This window comes from Diadema setosum, chromosome 18, assembly GCF_964275005.1.
Source record: "Diadema setosum chromosome 18, eeDiaSeto1, whole genome shotgun sequence".
Taxonomy (NCBI): domain Eukaryota; kingdom Metazoa; phylum Echinodermata; class Echinoidea; order Diadematoida; family Diadematidae; genus Diadema; species Diadema setosum.
Genome location: NC_092702.1, coordinates 17,367,822 through 17,389,399, shown reverse-complemented (window position 1 = coordinate 17,389,399; position 21,578 = coordinate 17,367,822). Strand labels below are relative to the sequence as shown.

Here is a 21,578-nt window from a genome sequence, read left to right as displayed (position 1 = left end):
TTTTGAAATCTTTTGATACAATAGTTGCGATTACTACTATAAACAATTATGATTTTACTTCGTTTTAAAACAAACGAAATAAACATAAGCGGACAATTCGGCGAATATTTGTTTGTATAGATGTCTCTCCAGAGAGAATTCTGGTCACTTTGTCCGATTTACGCATGGATCGTAACCTGCATCCATATTCGTGAAAACACATCCAGCTAAAATGCTATTACTTTCTTTTTGTTGTGTCCGGATTTCGATGAAATCTTCCTTTATTAGCCACCCTACTTGTTTTGTTTCACTGCATGAAATCGACTAAAATACGACGTGGACCTCGCTACAAAGATATTACAGGAGTACCAACACGCACACCACGAACCAACTCAACAGTATAATGTGAGTACATTAAATGTATGAGTAGCCTACTTGTAGAAAGAAACAAAACAGTGTGCAGCATATAAAATGTATATGTATCTATTCATTTATTTATATACGTGTGTGTGTGTGCGTGTGTCTGTGTGTTCATGCATATATCTATAAACGCGGGAAAATTCAATGTGTCTGTGTGACCGAACATCAATTTTCTAAGTGTGGTATTCTAAAATCTTACCAGAAGGCTCGGACCCCCGCTTTTTTTGCGTAATACATAGGAATACGTATAGCGCCTATTATAGGGCTCACACCCGTAAATACAATGGAATGTCCCAGACCCCTTCACAAATTCGTACCAAAGATACCAAAATAAATGAAGGAAAAATTGATTAAAAATCAATTATGTAGTTTCGCAAAAAACTGAATAGCTGTAGATATTGAGTATGAATTCCTCTACAAACTGCATTTTGGTTGGAAGATGAAAGCTTTTCTGATGGAATTTGAGGGGACTATATTTCATTGGGTACGTATACGGAAAATAGGTGATTTTTTGAGTAACAAGAACTCGTAGTCTGGCTTTGCGGACCCCTGGACAGAATTTGGACTGAAGAATCCACCCTGAAAATTTGATGGATGAAAGGGAATATCTCACTTATCAAGGTTAGTGAAGCTGAAATACCTCATTTCTCCCAGCTATTTTACAGAATTTTTTGAAATTTGATTTTTAACACACATCCCTATGGGGAAATATTTATGGGTGTGAGCCCTATAGCGTCAGGCGATTATCCCCGGAAGTGACACCAGAAAATTTCCTTTAATCCCCCCTTTTTTTGTTTTTGGCAGTAAGCCTCAAGCCCCCCCCCCCTTTTTTTTTTCTTGTCAGCCGATTAATCCCGGAAGTGGCACCAGAAATATAAACTGCGCTCCCCTCCCCCCTCCACTTTTAAAAAAGCAGCGCCGACCCTGGACAGGACGTAAAGATTTTAAATAAACTTATAGGTGTTCGTAGGTTGCCATTCAAAATGCCTCAGTGTTCACTTTTCTGAGAATTTGGTGGGGGGTCTTCACCTAATTGCCATAAATTATATTCAACTGCAAAGTGCACTCCAATATCTAACAAAAAAACAACAACAACAACAACAAAATCTTGTCCACTATGTTGCCCTTTAACCGATATGATTAATCTCATTTCACTTATTGACCAAAGTACATCAGTTTTCATATTCATTCTTGTCTGCCTGTCAGTCAATTCTCCTTCCTTCTCTCCCTCTCTATCTGTCTTTCCTTCTGACTCGCCTCTTCGCTCACTGTCGAGTCGGAAACAATTGCTTGTCGAAAGCCAGTGAAGAAGGGAGGGGCATTGCCAACCCCACAGCTTCCTCGCCTCCTTCGCAAAGTTTAAGGCGGAAGATTAATGATGCTGGCGGGGGTTTGGCGAAAATGAATTAATCAAAGCGCAGCAGCTGCAAACCATATAGCTGCAGTCAGCCCGTCACCCCTGCAGCTCCGGGTGTAACGACCCTTCGTCACGCCGCTGAGACGTCATCTATTTACCGGTAGCAGTCACGGCAGTAAAGCTGTTTATGCATGCTTATCATTTGTAGTTTAACGATGATTGAGGCGGGATTTGAGGGTAATAGGCACGGGTGCAGAGCAAAATGACATCTTGTTGATGAAGTCGTCGTAAGTCAAAGTTTATTGGACATTTCTGGGTGACCCTGGTTCGCGGATTGATATTTTGTACTGGCTAATAGATATCCGGAGCGCATGAGGTTATAGAGTGAAATACGACGTGATTGAAGACATTGTGTCACTTCTAAAACACTGCAGAGGGAAAAGAGAAGGGGATTCGCGATACTCTTGTGTGTGCAAGATGCCAGTATTACCAAGGAGTGTCTGGTAACGATAACTCCTTGGTAGTACGCAGGGTTGATGTGGAACAGGTAAAATCAAATCAGGTTCTCCCAGTGTTAACGCACTCCGTTCAACACCACATGACAAGCAGACGCACACTTGAAAAGCGGACATGATTAAAGAAACAAAACGCCTTGGAGTACATCTAGGTAAGAGCTGTGGGAGCCTGGCATTGATCCTATCAGGTAGCTACTACAATATTGTAGGCCTAATTAGTAGCTCCTTGGTTCCTATACTTTGGTTTTCTTGTACTGCTGTAGAGGTACGTACTTTGATAGTAATCATCACAATATACAACGCCATGGGCCCTTTTGATTTTCTCTGAAGGCGAAAACATCACACACTTTCATCCTTTGACTGTCGCTGAATCATCGTCACAAAAATGTATAATATTCAGTTCAATTCAATTCGATTCAAAATGATTTTATTTCCACACAAAGTAATACATTGTACAAAGTGATGTACATAATGCCTGAACTTTGAATCACGTAAGTTTCAACAAAACATGAATACAATGTAATGATATCAACTTTGGTTTGGATAATAAACAAGTAAGCAATACAATCTTAATTTGTAACTCTACATGGAAAAGAGGAATTCACAAGAAAAGCATAGCTTGTAAACTTTGTGAATTACTCTAGAAGGTGAGGGCATCTCAAGATCCGTCAAGGACTCCATGTATGAAAATTTTGATATCCTGACGTCAGGCGAAATAAGCAGAAAAAAAAAGACTATGATAAGGACAAGAACGAAAACAGGGACGGAACAGACAGGAAATAAATCTAAAGATAGGCTTGACAAAGAAAGGGAGAGAAACAAAAACAAGACAATGTCTACATTCAGTTATCTGGAAAGGTCACCAAGGCATGAGTAAGAACTTAAAATTCTATACAAATTTGGCATAAAACACAAACTCATAGCAATTTTAAATAATACTTATTACATCGTGTTAAGATTATACACACGCGCGTGCAGACACACACACACACACACATTGTAACAAATTGCTGTGACTGCATCAAAAGTCACCTGAACTTATGTACACTTATCAGCCCATCCTCATTAATCATAATCACCCACGTTCCCTTAAAAAATTCTGTCATAGTCTTTTTTTTTTTCTTTTCTTTTTTTTGCCCTGATCTTTGAAACGCAAAGCGCTTGGACACCCACACGATAATTTCACATGATAGTATAAAATTGAAAAATGGTTTCGTCCAAGCGATCAATTAGAGAGATCATGAAGCGTGGTTGTACGAGGGGATTGTGTTACATGTCAAATTCTCGCCCAGCACGTGGGCCGATTTGATCCCCCAGGTTGGCGGTCGTCGGCCGTGTTTGATATGGACGATCTGGAAATCTGGATCCAGTCACCTCAAAGTCCCCAGTCAGACTTTTCCCAGCTCGCAACACGCTGTGCTCCAGCGCTCTGTCAAGACTCATCTTTTAACTGCTCCATAAAATGTACCACGTCCTTACCTCCTGAAAGCGAAAGCCAAAGTTTGCTCTCTTCAGTCTTTGGAAAACGTTGTAAAATATACAGATTTGAAGAACTGTAGTTGTTGAAGAATTGAAGAACGTGTAGTTGTTTAGTCCGACGATCGTCGCTACTTTTGCAGCCACTTTTGTGTTCCTCGAATAGATCATTATCTAAATGATATATCTGATTTATATTTATTACATTTACACATTGTTATATAGATATAGGCCGATATGGAGGTCTACATAATTATCTAAATTATATATATTAAGCATTTGTCTTTGAGCGGTTAATTTATTGATCCCACCAATTTATCATCAGCAATGAAATAAATTGTAGTATAGATAGATACAAAGGAGTGTATAATGTGAGGAGGATCGTCTTTATCTTTGATGTAATTTATGGCGGAGAAGGGGTAACTTTGGTATCAAAAAAAAAAATGGGGAAAAATAGTGATCTTAATGTCACTCGAGCCACAGAGTTAACAACTGCGATGAAAGACATATAATGACACCAGAATATAAAAAAATAAGAAATAAAAATCAGTGAAAACTGAATTATAGCCACTCGCTAATTCGTCATGCAATCCCGGATTCAAGAAATAGTGTAGTCAACTGCTTGATAACATATTTGGCGTACAGCCGTGTGTACATTATTATGCAACTGGCATGGTCTGTAGCAATGTCATCCAACATAACTCTTTTAGGGGTCAAGTGAATGTGGTTTCGTGTAAAGAAATGTATTGAGCATGAATTGTCACCAACTAAGGTTCTCTCTCCTAACAAAACAACCAAAAAAAAAAAAGATTTGTTTTGTGCATGATTCTAATCAATTTCTGTCCTATACATCTTCCATGACCCCCCCCCCAAAAAAAAAATAAAAAATCGATACCTGAAAGCAAATCTGAGAAGACGGATATTTTGATCATGCTTTGCGTAGGAAAAGTACGAAAAAAAATGTTAGAGGTAATAGACGCATATGCCAGGGATAAGTATAAGATTATGTCAGCGGTCAAAAATAAGAGGTGAGGATGTCACAACTAAAAATGCCATAGGTAAAAACACAGGACACACCAAATCATGGATTCGTATGTGAAGTCGCTATGTCATCATCCTCGTTCATTGTGATTTGCAATGAATTCCGAAGACATTCTTATTCCTTTTTCCCAATCACTATGAATTCTGAATCTCTGTGCGCAGTATAACCAATAAAGATGTTCCGATGCAAGAGCGTAAAAAAAAAGAAGAAAAGATTGGAATCCCTTGGAATTAATGATGGCATTTGGGTACACTTGTTGGAGTGATATCTATCTCAAAGTTTCTATGATTTTTTTTAAAACATATATCAACATTTTCCTCTGACATTTACAATGATTTTCTCAAGACATTCAACAACATTTTCTGCTGACATTTACAACTCAGACATTTCTTACCTTGAACCCGCAACCAAAGCAAACAGCATGCTACGGAAGCATGCTGTATTTCACTGACCCTCTTAGACCATGATTATGAAGTCCTATGCTTATATATTCAAATGGCTTACTGAGGCCTACATGATAACATTGATATCATCAATTTGTCTGATTTTGAGAATTTCACCCATTTACACAGCCTGGTTAATAAGACAGTCAAAACTTTTCCTGTGTAAAGATATGTCGATGTCCCCAATTGCAATGTAGACCTGTATCAACATTTTCTTCTGGTAGATTGCAATCAAGCTAAAAAAGAACAGTAGGGTTGCCTATCTCTTATGCATTCTTTTTTTACTCGGTGAGATGCGTTTGCTTTCATCACTCACTCCCACACACACACGCACACACACACACACACACACACACACACACACACACACACACACACACACATATATATATATATATATATATATATATATATATATATATATGTATATACATATATATGTGTGTAACACAACAATCATACATGATAATAACAATAATGATAATATGTTATATTATATTATGTATCACATTTATTCATATTCCACAAAACATTCATATACATGTGTCATAATTGCATTCCATTTGTGAAGAAAAAAATACGTAATCTAATATACAGATTGTATACCAATACGCCAAAGTGTAAGGGATCTACTTTACCTTAGCTTAGCTTGTAAGATGTAGATCTCTTGAAGATTGCAAATCTGATATGATATAAACTTACTATGTTTAAAAACAGCAAATTGATTCCTAAAGAAAAACAAACAAAGAATGTCACATTTTGTGTAGTACACTTTATACACACAGGGGCTTCATGCAGATTTTCTGACTATGTCAGCATCAATTAAACTAATCACTGCTGTCCAGAGATGAATAGCAAATAGATGAGATATTTTGATTAAATCAGCAAAAATTAAATTTTGGAACAACTGATTTAAATCGTACATACATATACACGCACACACACAACCATACACAATAATACAAATACACATACATATACATCACACCTTCACACAGCCTGGCGGTAGCTCTGGCAATGTGACCATTCCCACGCTGCCACATTATGCATGCAGATTACAGAGAAGTTGGGTATGTATGCAGGGAAGACTACTTATTACTCAAGTACATCCACAGTAGATGTGGACGTCTAGAACAGCCGTTTATTGAACTATTCCATTTCTGCATTGATGATCTCATCCATGCATTCAACAACTCTCTGTCCTTACAGCTTATGGGTGTAATGAGAGCACACGCTTAAGCCACTCAACATCACAATGGGCCCGATTCAAGAACCGTTAATATTCAAATAACGTCATAATCGTATTAAAGCTTGGCCACATCAGTGGTAGCAACCCCTTAAGAAAGCTTTCCAACAAAGTGGCGTCGCAGAGGTGTAAGGAGGAAGACCCGTTCAGCTATCATACTTTTTATTTCATTCTCTCTTTTTTTTTTTCGTTTTCTGCTCGTGGATACTCTTTGTATATTCACTTCAACGCAAACCGGACTTTATTTTAGGTACTGTATGTACTTTTTTTTTTTCAAACAAAATATTTCAAAAAACTAGTCTTTCCTGCTGATATGACTTATTAAAAACGTTTTCTAACATCTTTACAGTTACGACTTCCCAGCAAATGTTTAAAAGGAGCATCGCAATCGGGAAGCGCATGGAAATGAAAAAAAAAAACAGAAGAAAAGTACGTCATGATTTGGTGGACGCAAAGTTATTAGCTATATACAATAAAGGGCCTAATTATTAGGAACTTGCCTTTGGCCTGGGAATGAGACTAGTCGGATTGATATGGTAATTGTCAGGAAAACGTCCCATCGGCAAGTAAACAAGGCCCGCGATTATTTCCGATCTAGGCCGGTCGTTTGGACTGTCACTCAGTGCGCCAAGCCACGGGGGTTCCGAGGCGAGCGAACCCCGAGAGGAAGTAGTGCTGTTTGGTTGGAGGAGAGTAGAAGAAGAAAAAAAAAATGTGATGGCCTCTTGTGGAAATCAAGAGTATCTCATGTTCAGTGCCGTGACAAGAAGGGGGACGATGATGGAAGGAGAAAGAGAAGAACAAGTTGAGAGAAAGTGAAGAGGGAGAGAGGCTTGGTAGTGCTGGGATATCAAAAAGAGAAATTCGCGGTACCACTGTCGTCACTGTCAAATGTAGGAATAAGGCCGTTTTAGCAAGTCGAGATTTATGGGTCCGACTGGTGCCTCTTGAACGAACCGACCATGAAATAAATGGCAAACACGTTTACGTTGTCTCGTATAAAGATGATTTATTCCCGTCCCAGGCCGAGACTTCAATTATGATGGGACAGGGAAACACAGAGAGAGAGAGAGAGAGAGAGAGGGGGGGGGGGAGGGGGGGGGGTGGGGGCGACAGCTCGTCAGGTTGCGACCTCGGAAGTAATTTTCCGAAGTATTTTAGGTTCAACGCGCGAATAATAACCGCGCGTTTGGTTGCCTCCCAGATGAGCGATTCGACCCGGAGTTGGAGCGAACTGGAGGCGGGCGTTGTGTTGGCTCAGCCTTCCGCCGTGTCAACACATGGAGTAAATTCAGTGGCTGTCTCTGTGTTTCTCTTAAACAAATACACCTTGAACGTTATTACACTGGTGCGAATGTTTCGCACGTAACTATTTCCCTTCGAGAATAAAGCTATGAGGTCTTGGTGAAGACCATTAAGAGCACTTAAACAACACTAAACCCGCAGCAATTTCGCAGTAATTCCGTGTAATGCCCTCAACTGTTCCTCGTCTGCGCTGTGCCACTAAACATGCTCAAAGCTGGCAGTAAATAACAGATCGTGGAACAATTCTCCGAGGAGATTTGCTCTCCCCCAATTCTCTTCTTATGCCTGACATTCCGGGCAAATGGAAAGCGATCGGCAGGAAATGATGACATTTTCTTCACTTGATTTACGAATGAAAGATCTCGCTGGCTTAGCAGTTGAAATGTCGTGATGAAATTTGTTTGACCGTGTACGGTATTATTGTTTGCTTTTGAGCCCTCACAGCAATTCCCAGTCATTACGAAAATCGCCCATAGACTCTTATGTGATAGACTACATACTACTGTTTCGCCCTTCTGAGAACATTAAGCTATCTACGAGGCACAAAACCATTCCGAAAGCGATGGCGATGCATGCTGAGCAATGGTTAGCGATTTTATTAGCCTTGCTTTCAGGCATTTGCTTTCTATCATCATGATCGGTCTGAGATCAAAACATGCAACTTTAATACTGGTCCATACTCGATGCATACGTGCGAACATAGTACAGCACTTTCCATATCATACTCAATATCTAACCTGCATTACCACATTACACAGTGGGTTTTGTTTGTTTGTTTTTGCCTTTGTTTGTTTGCTTGTTTGTTGTTTTTCTCTTCTTTAAGTAATCGAGGATTTCGGCTGGGAACAACATCGTTCAGGCTTGTGCGATACTAGAATGGGTCATGGAAGATTTTGTTTGTTTGTCTGTCTGTTTTTTAAGGTGATATGACATAATTGCGTCTGATCGTATAAAAATATTTCTCTCTTCTTATAAAATATCTTGTCAAGCTATTGAGCAGCTAATACACTGCTTTAAAATTTACTCAACACGGACGTGCTGTCCTGTCTCATTTATTAGTCATGATGACATGATATTTATGGCGAAAATGAGAGGCAATGTTATGCTATCATTACCAATGTAAATGTGTCTTGATAATCACGTTTTATCTCACTCACTTTTTGTGTGTGTGAATTTATGCTTAGATAGTTTCGTATACTTGCATGCCGTAATATCATTGTTTTCATATTGAATGATATGTAAATAATGGGCGATTGCAGTTTCGCAAACACTTTCGATGATAATAACAATTATAACCGTTTGATAATGACGATACCGACAAGATAATCAACAATAGCAAAGAGGAAGAAAGTTAATAGAAGAACAATTTGTAACTATAAGGAAATAATTAAACTGTTAATGATTGAAATTTGTGGGGTTTTCTGTACAAAAGAATCTTAACCATGAGCCTGATGAAGGTTTATTTTTGTACCTTGGTTTTATTTCATCTCTGTATTCTGATTAAAGAGAACAAATGTGGCAAATATATTATCCGTGAGTTGATACCATATGAATTTCACAATGTGTGTTGATGCGTATGTGTGCGCGTGCTTGCGTACGAGTACGTTGATAACTATGGTTATCATTTTAAAGTAATAGGCCCTATATTTTGTGTAATAATTGGTATGAACTGTTTATCGTTTTGATATAATGCTGTGTGTTTTGTTATGTTAATGCAATCGGTATTTGTTATTGTTAAAATGTTCATACAATGTATGTTGTTTGATGTAATTGATATGTTGGGTTTTTTTTTTTTCCAATGTGATGCATTATAATTTAGCCTTCGGGCTACTACTTTGCATGTTTGTTTCAATAAACCATTATCAAATCAAATCAAAAAAGAAGCTCTCATACCGATCTAGTTATAAGCAAATTTGGTTATAAGTCTGTTTCCAAACGGCCAGATTGGTGATGTCACGTTGGCGACTTCGTTATTTCTTTGTGAACGTGAGATGGGGCGAATTCAGATTTTATTCGACATTTCACATTTCACTGTTATAATAGTTGATGAAATATTGATTTTCAACATCAATGTTGTTATTATCAATAATTGATTATCAGAGAAGAAGTTATCATTATCGTTTGTTGTCATTATCACTATCCTTGTCATTATTAGTATTATCCGTACTTGCAATACTGCAAGGTCTTCATTTATCTACAAGGTAATTATCATAACGAATACAGGTCATTGAAGGATGTCAGTGCAAGTGCCTGGAACAGTGGTCCCAATAATGTCGACGTCCAAATCTGGTTTCAGTGTATCAATCAAAGAAAATTATATTTATCATTATGGAAAGAAGAATTAGCTGCACATTACACCACAGTGTTGAGTGATACTCTATTCAGAGTTTTTTTTTTTTGAGGGTACATGTATATCATCCAGATCCAGACCCAGAAGGGGTTGGAACCGAAGACGAAGACCCGGATTCGGCTATTGGCACGCAGAGCGCGCGCCTGCCAGTCAATCTCGTCGCCGTGACAAGCGGGGCCGCGTCTTCTGTGCCGCTCGCTTCATTAATTAGTGCCGACATCTCGCGGTGTAAACGAGCCGCGGCGCCCCCCATTTATCACCTCCGTATCAGGACATTAGCCTTGATGTCGCTGCGATCGCGCTGGAGATCCACCGGGTGACGGACGGGGAGGGGCGGGGTGGGTATCAGCTGGCCGAGTCATTCCGTGTGGTGCTTCTCCACTCCAGCCGCGTTGAAAATTCACTTGATTAAAAACATTGTGCGATGCCAAGAGGCATTGATATCGCCTATACAACACGTGAAATATTATTCCTATCATCGTTACTTCTTAAGCTTTACCTTGGCCCTGCTTTTTTGCTGTGACCATATATTTGTGTAAATGTATGCATCATTAACAGGACCAATATGTTTCTTGAGAATGAAGTCATTAACGTGGCCCTCTCCCCTACTTGCCACAGTTTGCATGCAATGACCGGAAACAAAGAGAAGAAGGGGAGGAAGGGAAACGGGAGAAGAGGGGCGCGTATAAAGAGGATAACGAGATGATAAAAATGAGCAGAAAAAAGACGCTAGATTGACGCATTTATACAATTTATGTTGTTAAGTTAAATTGGTTTTTATTAAGTTACACATTATTCAATTAATACGTATTGGAAATACTTTTTAACTTATTCAAAACATAAAAAAAAAATCATGTGCACAATTTTCTTTTTCATTTGCTTATCAACCTGCTTCATTTTATTACAAATTGATGATTGAGAATGGTTAGACGAAGCAGTAAGATAAAAATAACGCTGATGCAAAAATGTCATATGCTCCTTTAAGACCACATGATACCGAGTGTCACTGCTCACTCTTCATCAGCGTGGCATAATATTAGGTCCAAGTCGCACTCGCTGCCGGCTATCAACAACTCCAACTAATTTCGCGTCACGAGGCCGCACAAAACAAATTAATTATATCACATACGAGTATTCTGTAAGTGTCACTCGGGAACATGACACCGACAATTAAATACGGGCTTGTCAGGCCCAAGGCTGGCCCGCCAGCTCGCACCTCCCATCACCTGGCCGGGCGGCCAATCCGGAGACAGACCGCGAAGAGGTGCCCCCGTCAGGTTTACCAAACAGACCTTCCATTGTACCTGTGGGAATGCAGTCACACAAGCCGACCGAAGTATATTTTCTCCTCTTTTTTTCCTCGTCATATCATATGCGACTGCAGCGTTATGAAGGTTTTTTTTTTTTTTTTTTTTTTTTTTTTTTAATGAACAGCGACGGTAATATGGACTGATTATGACTTCGGGTTTGGTTTGTGGGATGACGATTTGAGAATCCAGCCTCGCTTCTCGCTGCGTCTTGGCGCGGGCAGGAGAAAATCAAATGTGTCATTGCACATTGCGACTAAACCACTGGGTGTGAATCAACGCATGTCTTTATTTCGCTGGGTGTTGTTCACCTCCGAGTCTGGAGAGCAGCCCCGCCCATGTGGATTAATCGACGCGTCCTGGCCATACTCATCGCTGATTGGTTAAGACAACTCGGAAAAAGTAGCGGTTAATTGAATTTAGGACCAATCGGAAACACGATTGGCCAATTAGCATGACAAACGACACTGGTGACAGGTAGGAAGACAAGCAGTGCCACGCGGTGGGAACCTCAGGGGGTTAAACCCCTCTGATTATCTCGTTAGATGTCGGCCTTATGACTGGCTGGAACTTTTTCCACACTTTCATCTGTATTTTTATTTGGAAATAGCCAACCATATGACGGCCAGATTATGAGAGCTGATGAGACGACTTGAGTAGTTAGCGCAACGACTACACAGACTTAATACCAGGTGCAGGCCACTCTTTCCGACGAACTATTGCACTGTATCCAAGTGGTACGATCATATCATAATCATATGTCTCCAGACTCCACTCAGCGGAGTGAGCTATACCAAGTGCCACTTTCTCGCCATCCCCAGATTCGCGGAAGAGATACGAACGGAGTGCCGTCCATTTATTTGGGATCGAAACCTAAAGCAACCTAGCATGACCTCTACCATGAATGATTTGTATACGCCTCTTCAGCGGCTCTCCACCGCTCCGCTCCGCCAGCCCCGCGGCCAAACGACCCGGCCCTTCACCTCCTTCTACATCAAAGACATCTTGGGCTCGAAGATCGACACCACTGAGATCAGCGACGGCAGCTCGTCGAGTCTTTTCAGGCGACGAGAGTCCTGGTCGGGTCCGCAGTCGGTGCAGCGGCCGCGGTTGACGCACCAGAGATCGACAGAGGAGGCGAAGTCCGCAAAGCCCAGTCGCGACAACGGGGACTCGCCCCTTAGCGCTCTGGAGCAGCTCGCCAACAAGACGTTTACCGGGCCTGATACGAGCATACTGCGTGCCGCTGAAGGTAAGGAGCGCTTTTGGAACTTATCTCGATTTCCTAATTTTCCTAGATTATTTTGTCTAATATATCGAACACCTTTTCACAAGCCATACGGCAAGCCATGGCGGTAAATAACGACCTCGCAAGATGTTGTGTTCGACGGATCGTGTCCATTTCTCAAGATGTTTTCTTTTAGATATAACTTATAAAATCTCGTTGTCACTCGAGTAGTCATGTCAGTTGACAGTAAAACTTTAATAGTACAGCGTAGCAACCACCAGAAAGTGCTTCTACGCCAAACACAACAAAAGCGTAGTGATATTCCAGGAGGAATTAAAAAAAAAGTGACTGTTATTAAACAAGGCCGTGACCAGTGATAATAATAATACGTCATTTTTAAAACGAAATTGTTGTTGTTATACGTCGAAATGTCAAAACATGATTTTAGTGTACTCATTTCGCGTGTGAAAGCCAACATCATGCTACTTAGGTCCTTATTAGCCACAACAGAACATTCTATCTCGATGAATTTACTGCAACTTTAATAGGATTGATAAACAATTTTTTTTTCAATAGTTTAGTACAAATGAAAAAAAAAAAGTATATTTAACGCCAGAGAACACTCTGTCATATGGCCAAGACAGGTGTGCCTTTCAAGAATGGATAGGAGAATTTTTTGAAATACAAAATGAAAATATTAATTTCACAAAGCGTTTTTTTTCTTTTATTTTGCCCAATCTACAGTAGATTTCCAGTTGTGTTAAGTTTCTTTGTTTCTTACACGAAGATTTTTTTTTTTTTATTCACAAGGCGACTTTGACCAATGTTTGTCTCAGTATTACTGTATTATAACACATACATTTTTTTTACTATAATATTTACACATTTTTAGAATACATTTGGCCTTCTTGTAAAAAAAGATCGTAGAATATTATTGTCTTTGCGGCATTACCCGTTCTTCTAAACTTTTCATTTGCTTTCATATTATAGTTTTGCATTAGGCCTAAAATATCAATGCTTAATTATCTGCCAACACGTTGCGAGCACTACCAAAAAATCATTCATATAATTTCTAACTTGCCGACTCATATACATCTAGAATTCTCACCACCCTATCAATACTGTTCTTCATGGGGTCAAATGCCTTCTTTCCAAGTGGTTTAAACATTTATTGGATCATTAGCGTAATCGTACCTTGTATCAAATGGGTGTTTCGAGGTGAGATCTTCCCTCCACACTTCATTCACGTTTGTTGTTGTTTTTTTTCCTCGATAGTTATTCCACGAGATTTGATATCGTAAATGCATGATATATATTTAATTGAAACTAAGCAATGAATGATTATATTATACAGATGCAATAAGATATTTACAATGGTTTTACAACAATAAACAACAGTCCGCGATGGCATGTGGTACTTTTTTGAAAGCTCCGGTATTAAAAAGAACTCATAAGGGGGGGGGGGGAAGGGAAGACTTGTATAATTTATTGTTTACATTAAAAAAAAATGAGTATTAAATTGTTTTCACAACGAATTATCCCATGGGAGGAACTGCAATCGGGTATACAGTCATCTGCTTTGAGGATGTTTACGCATTTAAAGCGATCGACCTTTTAGAAATACAGCGTGAATATTTTTTTTATTGAGATTCAAAGCTAAAGAACAATTTGTCAATGTGATGTACTTCAGACTCAGTTTTGAAAGTTGTGATAGAGGAGAATAATGTGACCGATACTGCATGATTATAATAGTAATTGGTATATATACATAAAATAGGTTAAACACAAAAATGCGTAACAGGTGATAAAACTAAGATACCATGCGCTCGTGCACTTGAAGCTTTTATCAAACTTTACGCAAAGCTATCATTTGATAAATGGATCATTTTCCGTTATGGTGTAGAGCCCATACAGTACACTACAAAACAAGCTGTTCGTAAATTTAAAGAACCGTTCAAAGAAATTAGATATTCCTTATGTGAGCAACAATACAACTAGAACGGAAAGAGTGGCTCAAACAAATTATCACGAATTCTCATTCATTTAATATAGCGATTTAGGTCTTATATGAGGTAGTCACGGGCGTTAAAATTTATGCTATATTAATGGGTATTAACATATTATTTCATACTTTCTAACAATACTGTAAACTAACAATTGCAAACAAGATATTAACATGGTGTATCTATATTCTGTTTCACTGAAACTAGAAATTCGAATACTAATGCCATTTGATGGCAGTATAATCATGAAAGCCTTACCAAAAGGACGGCAAAACAATATAGGAAACTAAGAAACGAGCAAACGCAAATATATATAATAAGTTAAATTGCCGTGAAATAGTATTAATTCAATCCCAAGTTAATCAGGAATGCTGGTGATATTAACTTCTGTGTCCACGGCTCGCAAAGTACTTAGGCAGCTTGAATCTAGGGCGTCAAAAATAGATAAGCGCTTGTTTCTTGCAGTCACGGTCGAGCTCGGGGCGAAACATGGCCGCAATATCCGTTACAATTTGGATTCACAGCGGCGAGCCGTGATGGAAACGGGGAAAAAAAGAGCCGGATGATTATTGACTAGCACCGTGTTGCCTGAGCAAATACGAGAAATAAGCCATTGCCTTTTGTTTGCCCACGGGGAGATGCTCGTACAAACGAGATAATTTGGAACAATTATGACTGTCTTGTGTCTGACAGATAATCACGGAGTTGACTAAGCAGACGGGCATGCCGCGGCCGAGCTCCTAGGGTGCAAGCGGACGAGCAGCGGGAAATTAGGGAACAAGCTTTCGAATAACTGAGCGTAATGCGCTGGTATTTGCGGTAATTTGGCGTATTTCCTGAAGTATCTGCTTTTTTTGTCATTTTTGGCTGTATATTCATGCATAATAGAACTTAAAAGGGGGCAGTGGCTGAAGTTGAGTGTCACTGAAAGACCATGTTGTTAAAGTACTTGTTACAGTCGGTACAAAAGCGAAACAAATCAATAATTTACTTTTCTTCATGTAATACAGCTACAAAAGTTTAATTATAAATTTCACATTCTTTCTTAAAGGCTCAGAGTAGGACAATGCGACATTCATATTATGTAGATACTTCTATAGGTGGGCCTAGGCCAAAGTAAACATTGTCATACTTACAATTACTGTATAAAATGTGGTCACACATATTTTTTTTTCATTTACAGCATATTATGTATTGATAGGTTGCTCGTGGGTCGATTTAGATAAAATCTTATCTTATGCCGTTTATAATGGCACATTTTAAAATTGTGAAAATTCTGATTTTTTAAAGTGCAATAGTCTCTATACCACATCATCTTCACACGTTGACTTTAATACATAATCTACGATAAAATCACATAAATCACAGAATGGTCGAAGTTTCATACAAAAAAAAGGGGGGGGGGAATGGGAAAATTATGACGCTGATAGCATCACCTTACTACTCTTCCATCTGTTTATTTATATATCTATTTATTTATATTTCTTTTGTATTCATTTATTTGTTTTCTTTTTGTTATCCTGCACAGTTGCAACTACTCAGTTGTACAAAACTGCTTTCCACAGGCGCTTTACAGTTTTGCATAGATTCATACATCGTGAAAATACAGGGAGCAGATTATGTACATGAATTACACAAATCAAGTCATAAAAGAGAAAATCAAACAATATGCATGTATCATGCAAAAATCAAAATAGATATCTTAGTTGTAGAAAATCACAAATAACCACAAAATGTCTGCATACTCTCAACACAGGCAGAAAGAAATATTGTAGAAAAAGAAGATAATTAGTTACTCATCTGCTTGCATTTAATGCACAAAGACGCGCACGATTCTTTCCGCTCAAGTCAAGTCGAATTCTAAAGCTTTGCAATATTTTTTAACGTATGGCGGACCATTGGTTTAGGTTATTACAATACCACACTGAATTAATCATAACGTATTATTATTTCTATTTATGTCAAAAATGGAAATTTAGGTGAAAACTTGTTGATAAGTCAAAGGGAGTCTTGTGAGGTGATGACAATATTACCTTTTTATTGATATTTTGCGTGTATTGTGACTAATAAGTGTTTCTTGACAGCGTGCGCAAAAATTGTAATTCCACGACTTTATTACATTCATCACAGCCGTTAACTTGAACGTGATGCGGAATTGTACTTTAACTTCGTATTTGGTATAGATTTCAATAATAAGAGACTCACAAATCATTTTGTTTAATGGGATTATTTTTGGGGAATATCGTCGACGTAAATTAAGTGATCCACCGATAACAAAACAAACGTTATAATTTGTAAATGATACCGGGATCGATGCAATGGCTTAATTCCACGTATATTTGATAAAGTAACAGGCAGTCAAAATGTGAAAATCCCCGACACTGACTTTACAATGTTGGTTTTGTTGTTTGTTTTGAATGCGGTTGTTGTTTATTTGTTTGATTTTTAGACTCGTTTTGAAGTAGCGCGATGTATAAGATTTCGACACAACACAAATCACACTCAGTATATAAAGTGCGTTTACAATGTACGTATCAACAAATGCTGGCGTACCATGTCGGGTTTTCCGCTGATTTAATGCTAATCGAGTAAACAACTGCCCCTCAAGGACATATTTTGACTGGAAAATCTCATGAGTGTGAAGATTATTTTTATGTCTAAACAGGATTTCCATATTTTTGTCTCCCGTCTACTCTTTCCCACAGCAGCTGCCACGACCACTGCGACCAAGCGAGACGCCCTTTCCCTCATCAACAGGCAGCAGCCCAGGAAGAAACGAAAGTCCCGCACTGCTTTTTCCAACCACCAGATCTTCGAGCTCGAGCGCCGCTTCCTGTACCAGAAATACCTGACGCCGGCCGACCGCGACGATCTCGCCTCAACGCTCGGACTGACCAACGCCCAGGTGATCACGTGGTTTCAGAATAGGCGAGCGAAGCTCAAGCGCGACATCGACGAGCTCAAGAACGATGTCCGCGCGGCCACCATTCCGAACTCGAAGACAGAAGACTCACCTACACTGAAAGGTGACGACAACGTCTATTCGACAAGAGGGTCGCTGTCCGGTTACGACGACCACGAGGAAGAGGAGTCTTACACAGGGGATTCGATGTCGGAATTGATGTCGCCCCTCGAAGCACGATGTGAGGGGCATGTGATGGACGACCAGGACAAAATGAGCGTGCATTACGTGGACTCAGACAACGAGGAGGATGCCGATACATCGATCCTAAAATCATCACCGTCTCCACCAGACGAGGAGGACATTAACGTCGACGATGACGACGAAGAGGAGATTGAGGCCGCTGACGGCAATGCAAAGAGAACAGAATGACACAGCAAATCAGAATACTGCAGACCGTTCGTCTGGTTAACTTAATGCATAGTGGGTCGGCTGGTACGATTTCCCCTTTAGTTGGAATGAATGATTATGTGTTTCATTCTTCCTTTATAGGTTTTCAAACCTGTACATACATTATGCTCTCAAGTGTACTTCTAAGTATTATTGAACTCATTTGGGTAGTGTTATTACGTGCTTCCAGTGCCGGTTAAAGGATTTATTAACTGTACTGTACATGACAATTTCTCTGTTGAGACAACTGTGCTGCCGCAAGGTGTACTTGCATGGAAACAACGTCTGTATTAAACAGGCGAGTTCGCGCCTATTTTGTACGACACAATCATATTTTTAAGATCACGATTCTGCCACACCGAGGGATACCGTGCCGGTTAGCGGACCCGGGACTGCTCCCGCGGCTGTTTACCCCCTAGCGCTGCAAGACGCGAAGTTCCGGCAGAAGCGTCGAGATCTCGGAAGTGTCCCAGCAAGTCTGTCAGACTAGTCGTTAGTAACGCTTTCGTTATTTGCGGTTTTTTCTCTCTCTTCTCTGTCTCTCTCCTATTCTCTTCTATTCTCTGTCTGGTCGTCTGTTTCTGTCTTTCAAAACACTCTTGCTCTACTTCCCCGTTTGTCATCTTTTAGCTTGTAAGTCCGTTTATAGATCAAACAACTTCTTCACTCATACGCTTTCGAAATTTGCCAGTTGTGTATAAGACCACTGGTATACACAGTTTTACAAGACTAGAATGACGGATTGATGCCGCTTTGATAGTCATGTACAATCAATGTAACTGTGATACATTGATAGCCAATCATTTAGATAAGATCAAGTATGCAGTACGTCATATTTGCTGATATCGTTTGAAAAAAAAAAGTTGAAAAAAAGAGAAAAAACCAGAAAGAATGTTTTCTCTTCCTTGTGGATAAATTCCCAAGCCCCATAATGAGTGGTTGATTGGATATTGCTAGAAACGCTTTTGTAACTTCCAAGATCTCTTCTCTACAAGTTTTTGCAAAAACACGGCAATTGTCACGTTTATCGTATGACGACACTGTTTTGTTCAAATGAGGTGTGAAGCAGTGTCGAACTGGGAATTGCTGTGTATTTTGGAGATTGCATCGGCAGTAAAGCCTCTTTACACTTCCAAAATTTAGTTTAGTGAAGATCTCAAACAGTTTACTGTCAGATGAGTCTGAAGGAACTATGTTTTAATTGCTGTTGGCAGTAATGTCAGACAGAGACTTCTGTAATCTTTTTCGTTTTATTTTGTTTATCACTTTAGTACGACGCTAACAATAAGACTGGGGAGTACTGTAGTTGGCATTATGAAGATATTGGGCATTATGAAGAAAGGCTTTTACTTTATCAATTCAAAGGTGGTCACAGATATGTTATATCAGTTAGCTCCTTATGCAATCGTACATTCCACTATGTACGATAAGTAAAACAATTGGTAACGTTTACATAATGTAGAATGACAGAGTTGCATCAATGTAGCACTTATTCACTAGGGATCATTTTTTTTTAAGAGTGAGTAATTCCGGGCATTTCATTGAATAATGCTGCCCTTGTATACACCTGTTTACACTCTCAATGCCGCCTGCAACATGAGTTTTTGAGTGATTGTATTAGAAGGGTTAAAGAGACATTACTATGTGTAGTAATCGCTGGGACTGCAATCTCCATTTACTTGCTGTATTGATGTAATTTCTTTTTTTTTAACGTCAAATATTTAATAGTCCCAAATAAATCCTTTCTTGAAATTCAAAATTATGTTGTCTTCAATATTTCCCAATATTTCACTCTCTGCTTCAATTTTTGGTCTCAGCGTTGAAATGAGGGGAGAGAAATGATACTTTACTCAATTAAAATGACTGATTTGATAATTACCTCAGGAGATCATTGTGTGCCATTGAAATTTGCGAGAGGAAATATTTTGTATAGTGCACACAATCGGAAAATAATATAGGGTCCTATACAACATCAAAAATTGACTGCAGATTAGTTTTTTCTATGATTTCGGCCGTAGTATAGCTGTCTAAGCTGTGAGTGTGAATTGTCTTTTCTTTACAGATGTGATCTATTTTTTCTTTCTAAGTTTCTGTTATTTTAACTCTGAGATAGGGCAATTAGAGAAATGGGTTATTAATGTAATCCTGCTCGATTATTATGACCGTACATATGACATCTTGGCACTGCAGCTAAATCATTGATCACCAGGAAAGTATTACAGCACGGATGACTGATGAGACGTTGATGACGTCAGATGATTAGCGTGTTAAAGGTAGGGGATACCTTTTACAGACCTCCCAAAATGCAGCAAAACATTAAATATGAACCTCAGGGGACTTGTTTAGGCCACTGCTGAGAAATTTGGAAGTCAACAGTTATCTACAATTTGAATAATGCACAAAACTCAACTACTCAGTAGTTCTGTGTGTCAGCCACACTTAAGCCTTATTGTTGCAGTCTTCTGTATTTTTTTAAATCTATAAACACAAATCTAAAAGTATAAGAGCTGATGTAATAACATATAGAGTGTGTGGCAAGAATGTATATAGAAATGTTTGTAGGTTTTGATGAAATTTCTTCACAAAATATACATGATGGACACACATGCAGTGCATGGGTCTGCAAAGGTAGCCTAGTAATGTACTGGAATTTACGGTGAGCCCCGAAAAAAAATCAATTCAAAATCTAACAGTCAATAAAGATGTACTAAATGTTACCTTCCACTTTCAATACTTTATGGGAGTTTCTAAAATGATACTCTCTTCAACATACCACTGTATTTATACAACTCTTCATTTAAGGCATGGAAATGGGATTCCCCACCTTTAAGAGAGCACCGGATGGTGTGGAGTTCATCTGTACACGTACCGTCTATAAACGACGCTTCGGAATCTTTTTCAGTGTACAGAAAAAGAAAATGGTTATTTGATTGTATTTATCAGAAATGCAGAATGCAAACTTGGGCTTCCTGGAAATCTATGAATAAAAGTATGTAATTAATGAACATTTCTGTCATTGGTGTAGTAAACTGATTTCTCGTTGCGTAGTAGTGAGAAGTGTTATGAGCATGTTTGCGTGAAAGTGCCAATTGAGTTGCAGAACACACACACACACACACACACACACTGATATGATCTCAAAATACCCGGTCTAAACTGAGCAGAACCTTAAAGTCATGCTTCGGTGTATGATTTCTTTTTCTTTTTTCTTTTTTTTTTCTTTTTGGTGAGTATAATGGCACTAAGGAATATTTTCTGATTTTCTTTAGATTAAAATGTCCAAGTCAAATTCCTTCAGAAATACAATGTATTACATATAAGACACAATAGATTACGTCCATGATAAGAATGTAGATAAAATTAGTCAAACTCTATTTTCCTGGTTACCCCCCCCCCCCAAAAAAAAAAAAAGAAAAAGAAAAAGAAAGAATAAATACAGTAGAGGCTATCATCTTCACAAGGTCACGACAGCTAACTTTTTTTCGAAGTTCTTTAAACAGATGGTGACTTTTGGCAAACCTACAGTTGTTTTTCAGGCTTGAATTCAAGGAAAAT

General features: G+C 38.9%; 1 protein-coding gene across 1 annotated transcript; it reads left to right on the top strand.

Annotated features, from left to right (window-relative positions):
• Positions 1 to 12,328: 12,328 nt before the first annotated feature.
• LOC140241366 (uncharacterized) lies at positions 12,329 to 18,005 on the top strand. Its single transcript, XM_072321099.1, has 2 exons — positions 12,329 to 12,692; positions 17,380 to 18,005. The coding sequence occupies exons 1-2, from the start codon at positions 12,329 to 12,331 to the stop codon at positions 18,003 to 18,005; spliced, it is 990 nt and encodes a 329-aa protein (XP_072177200.1).
• Positions 18,006 to 21,578: the final 3,573 nt, after the last annotated feature.

What these genes read in the sequence shown, in the direction of transcription:
- LOC140241366 (XM_072321099.1), top strand. Translation starts at nt 12,329, where the DNA reads ATGACCTCTACCATGAATGATTTGTATACGCCTCTTCAGCGGCTCTCC. An exon ending in CATACTGCGTGCCGCTGAAG is followed by an intron (nt 12,693 to 17,379) that starts GTAAGGAGCGCT and finishes TTCCCACAGCAG; the next exon opens with CTGCCACGACCACTGCGACC.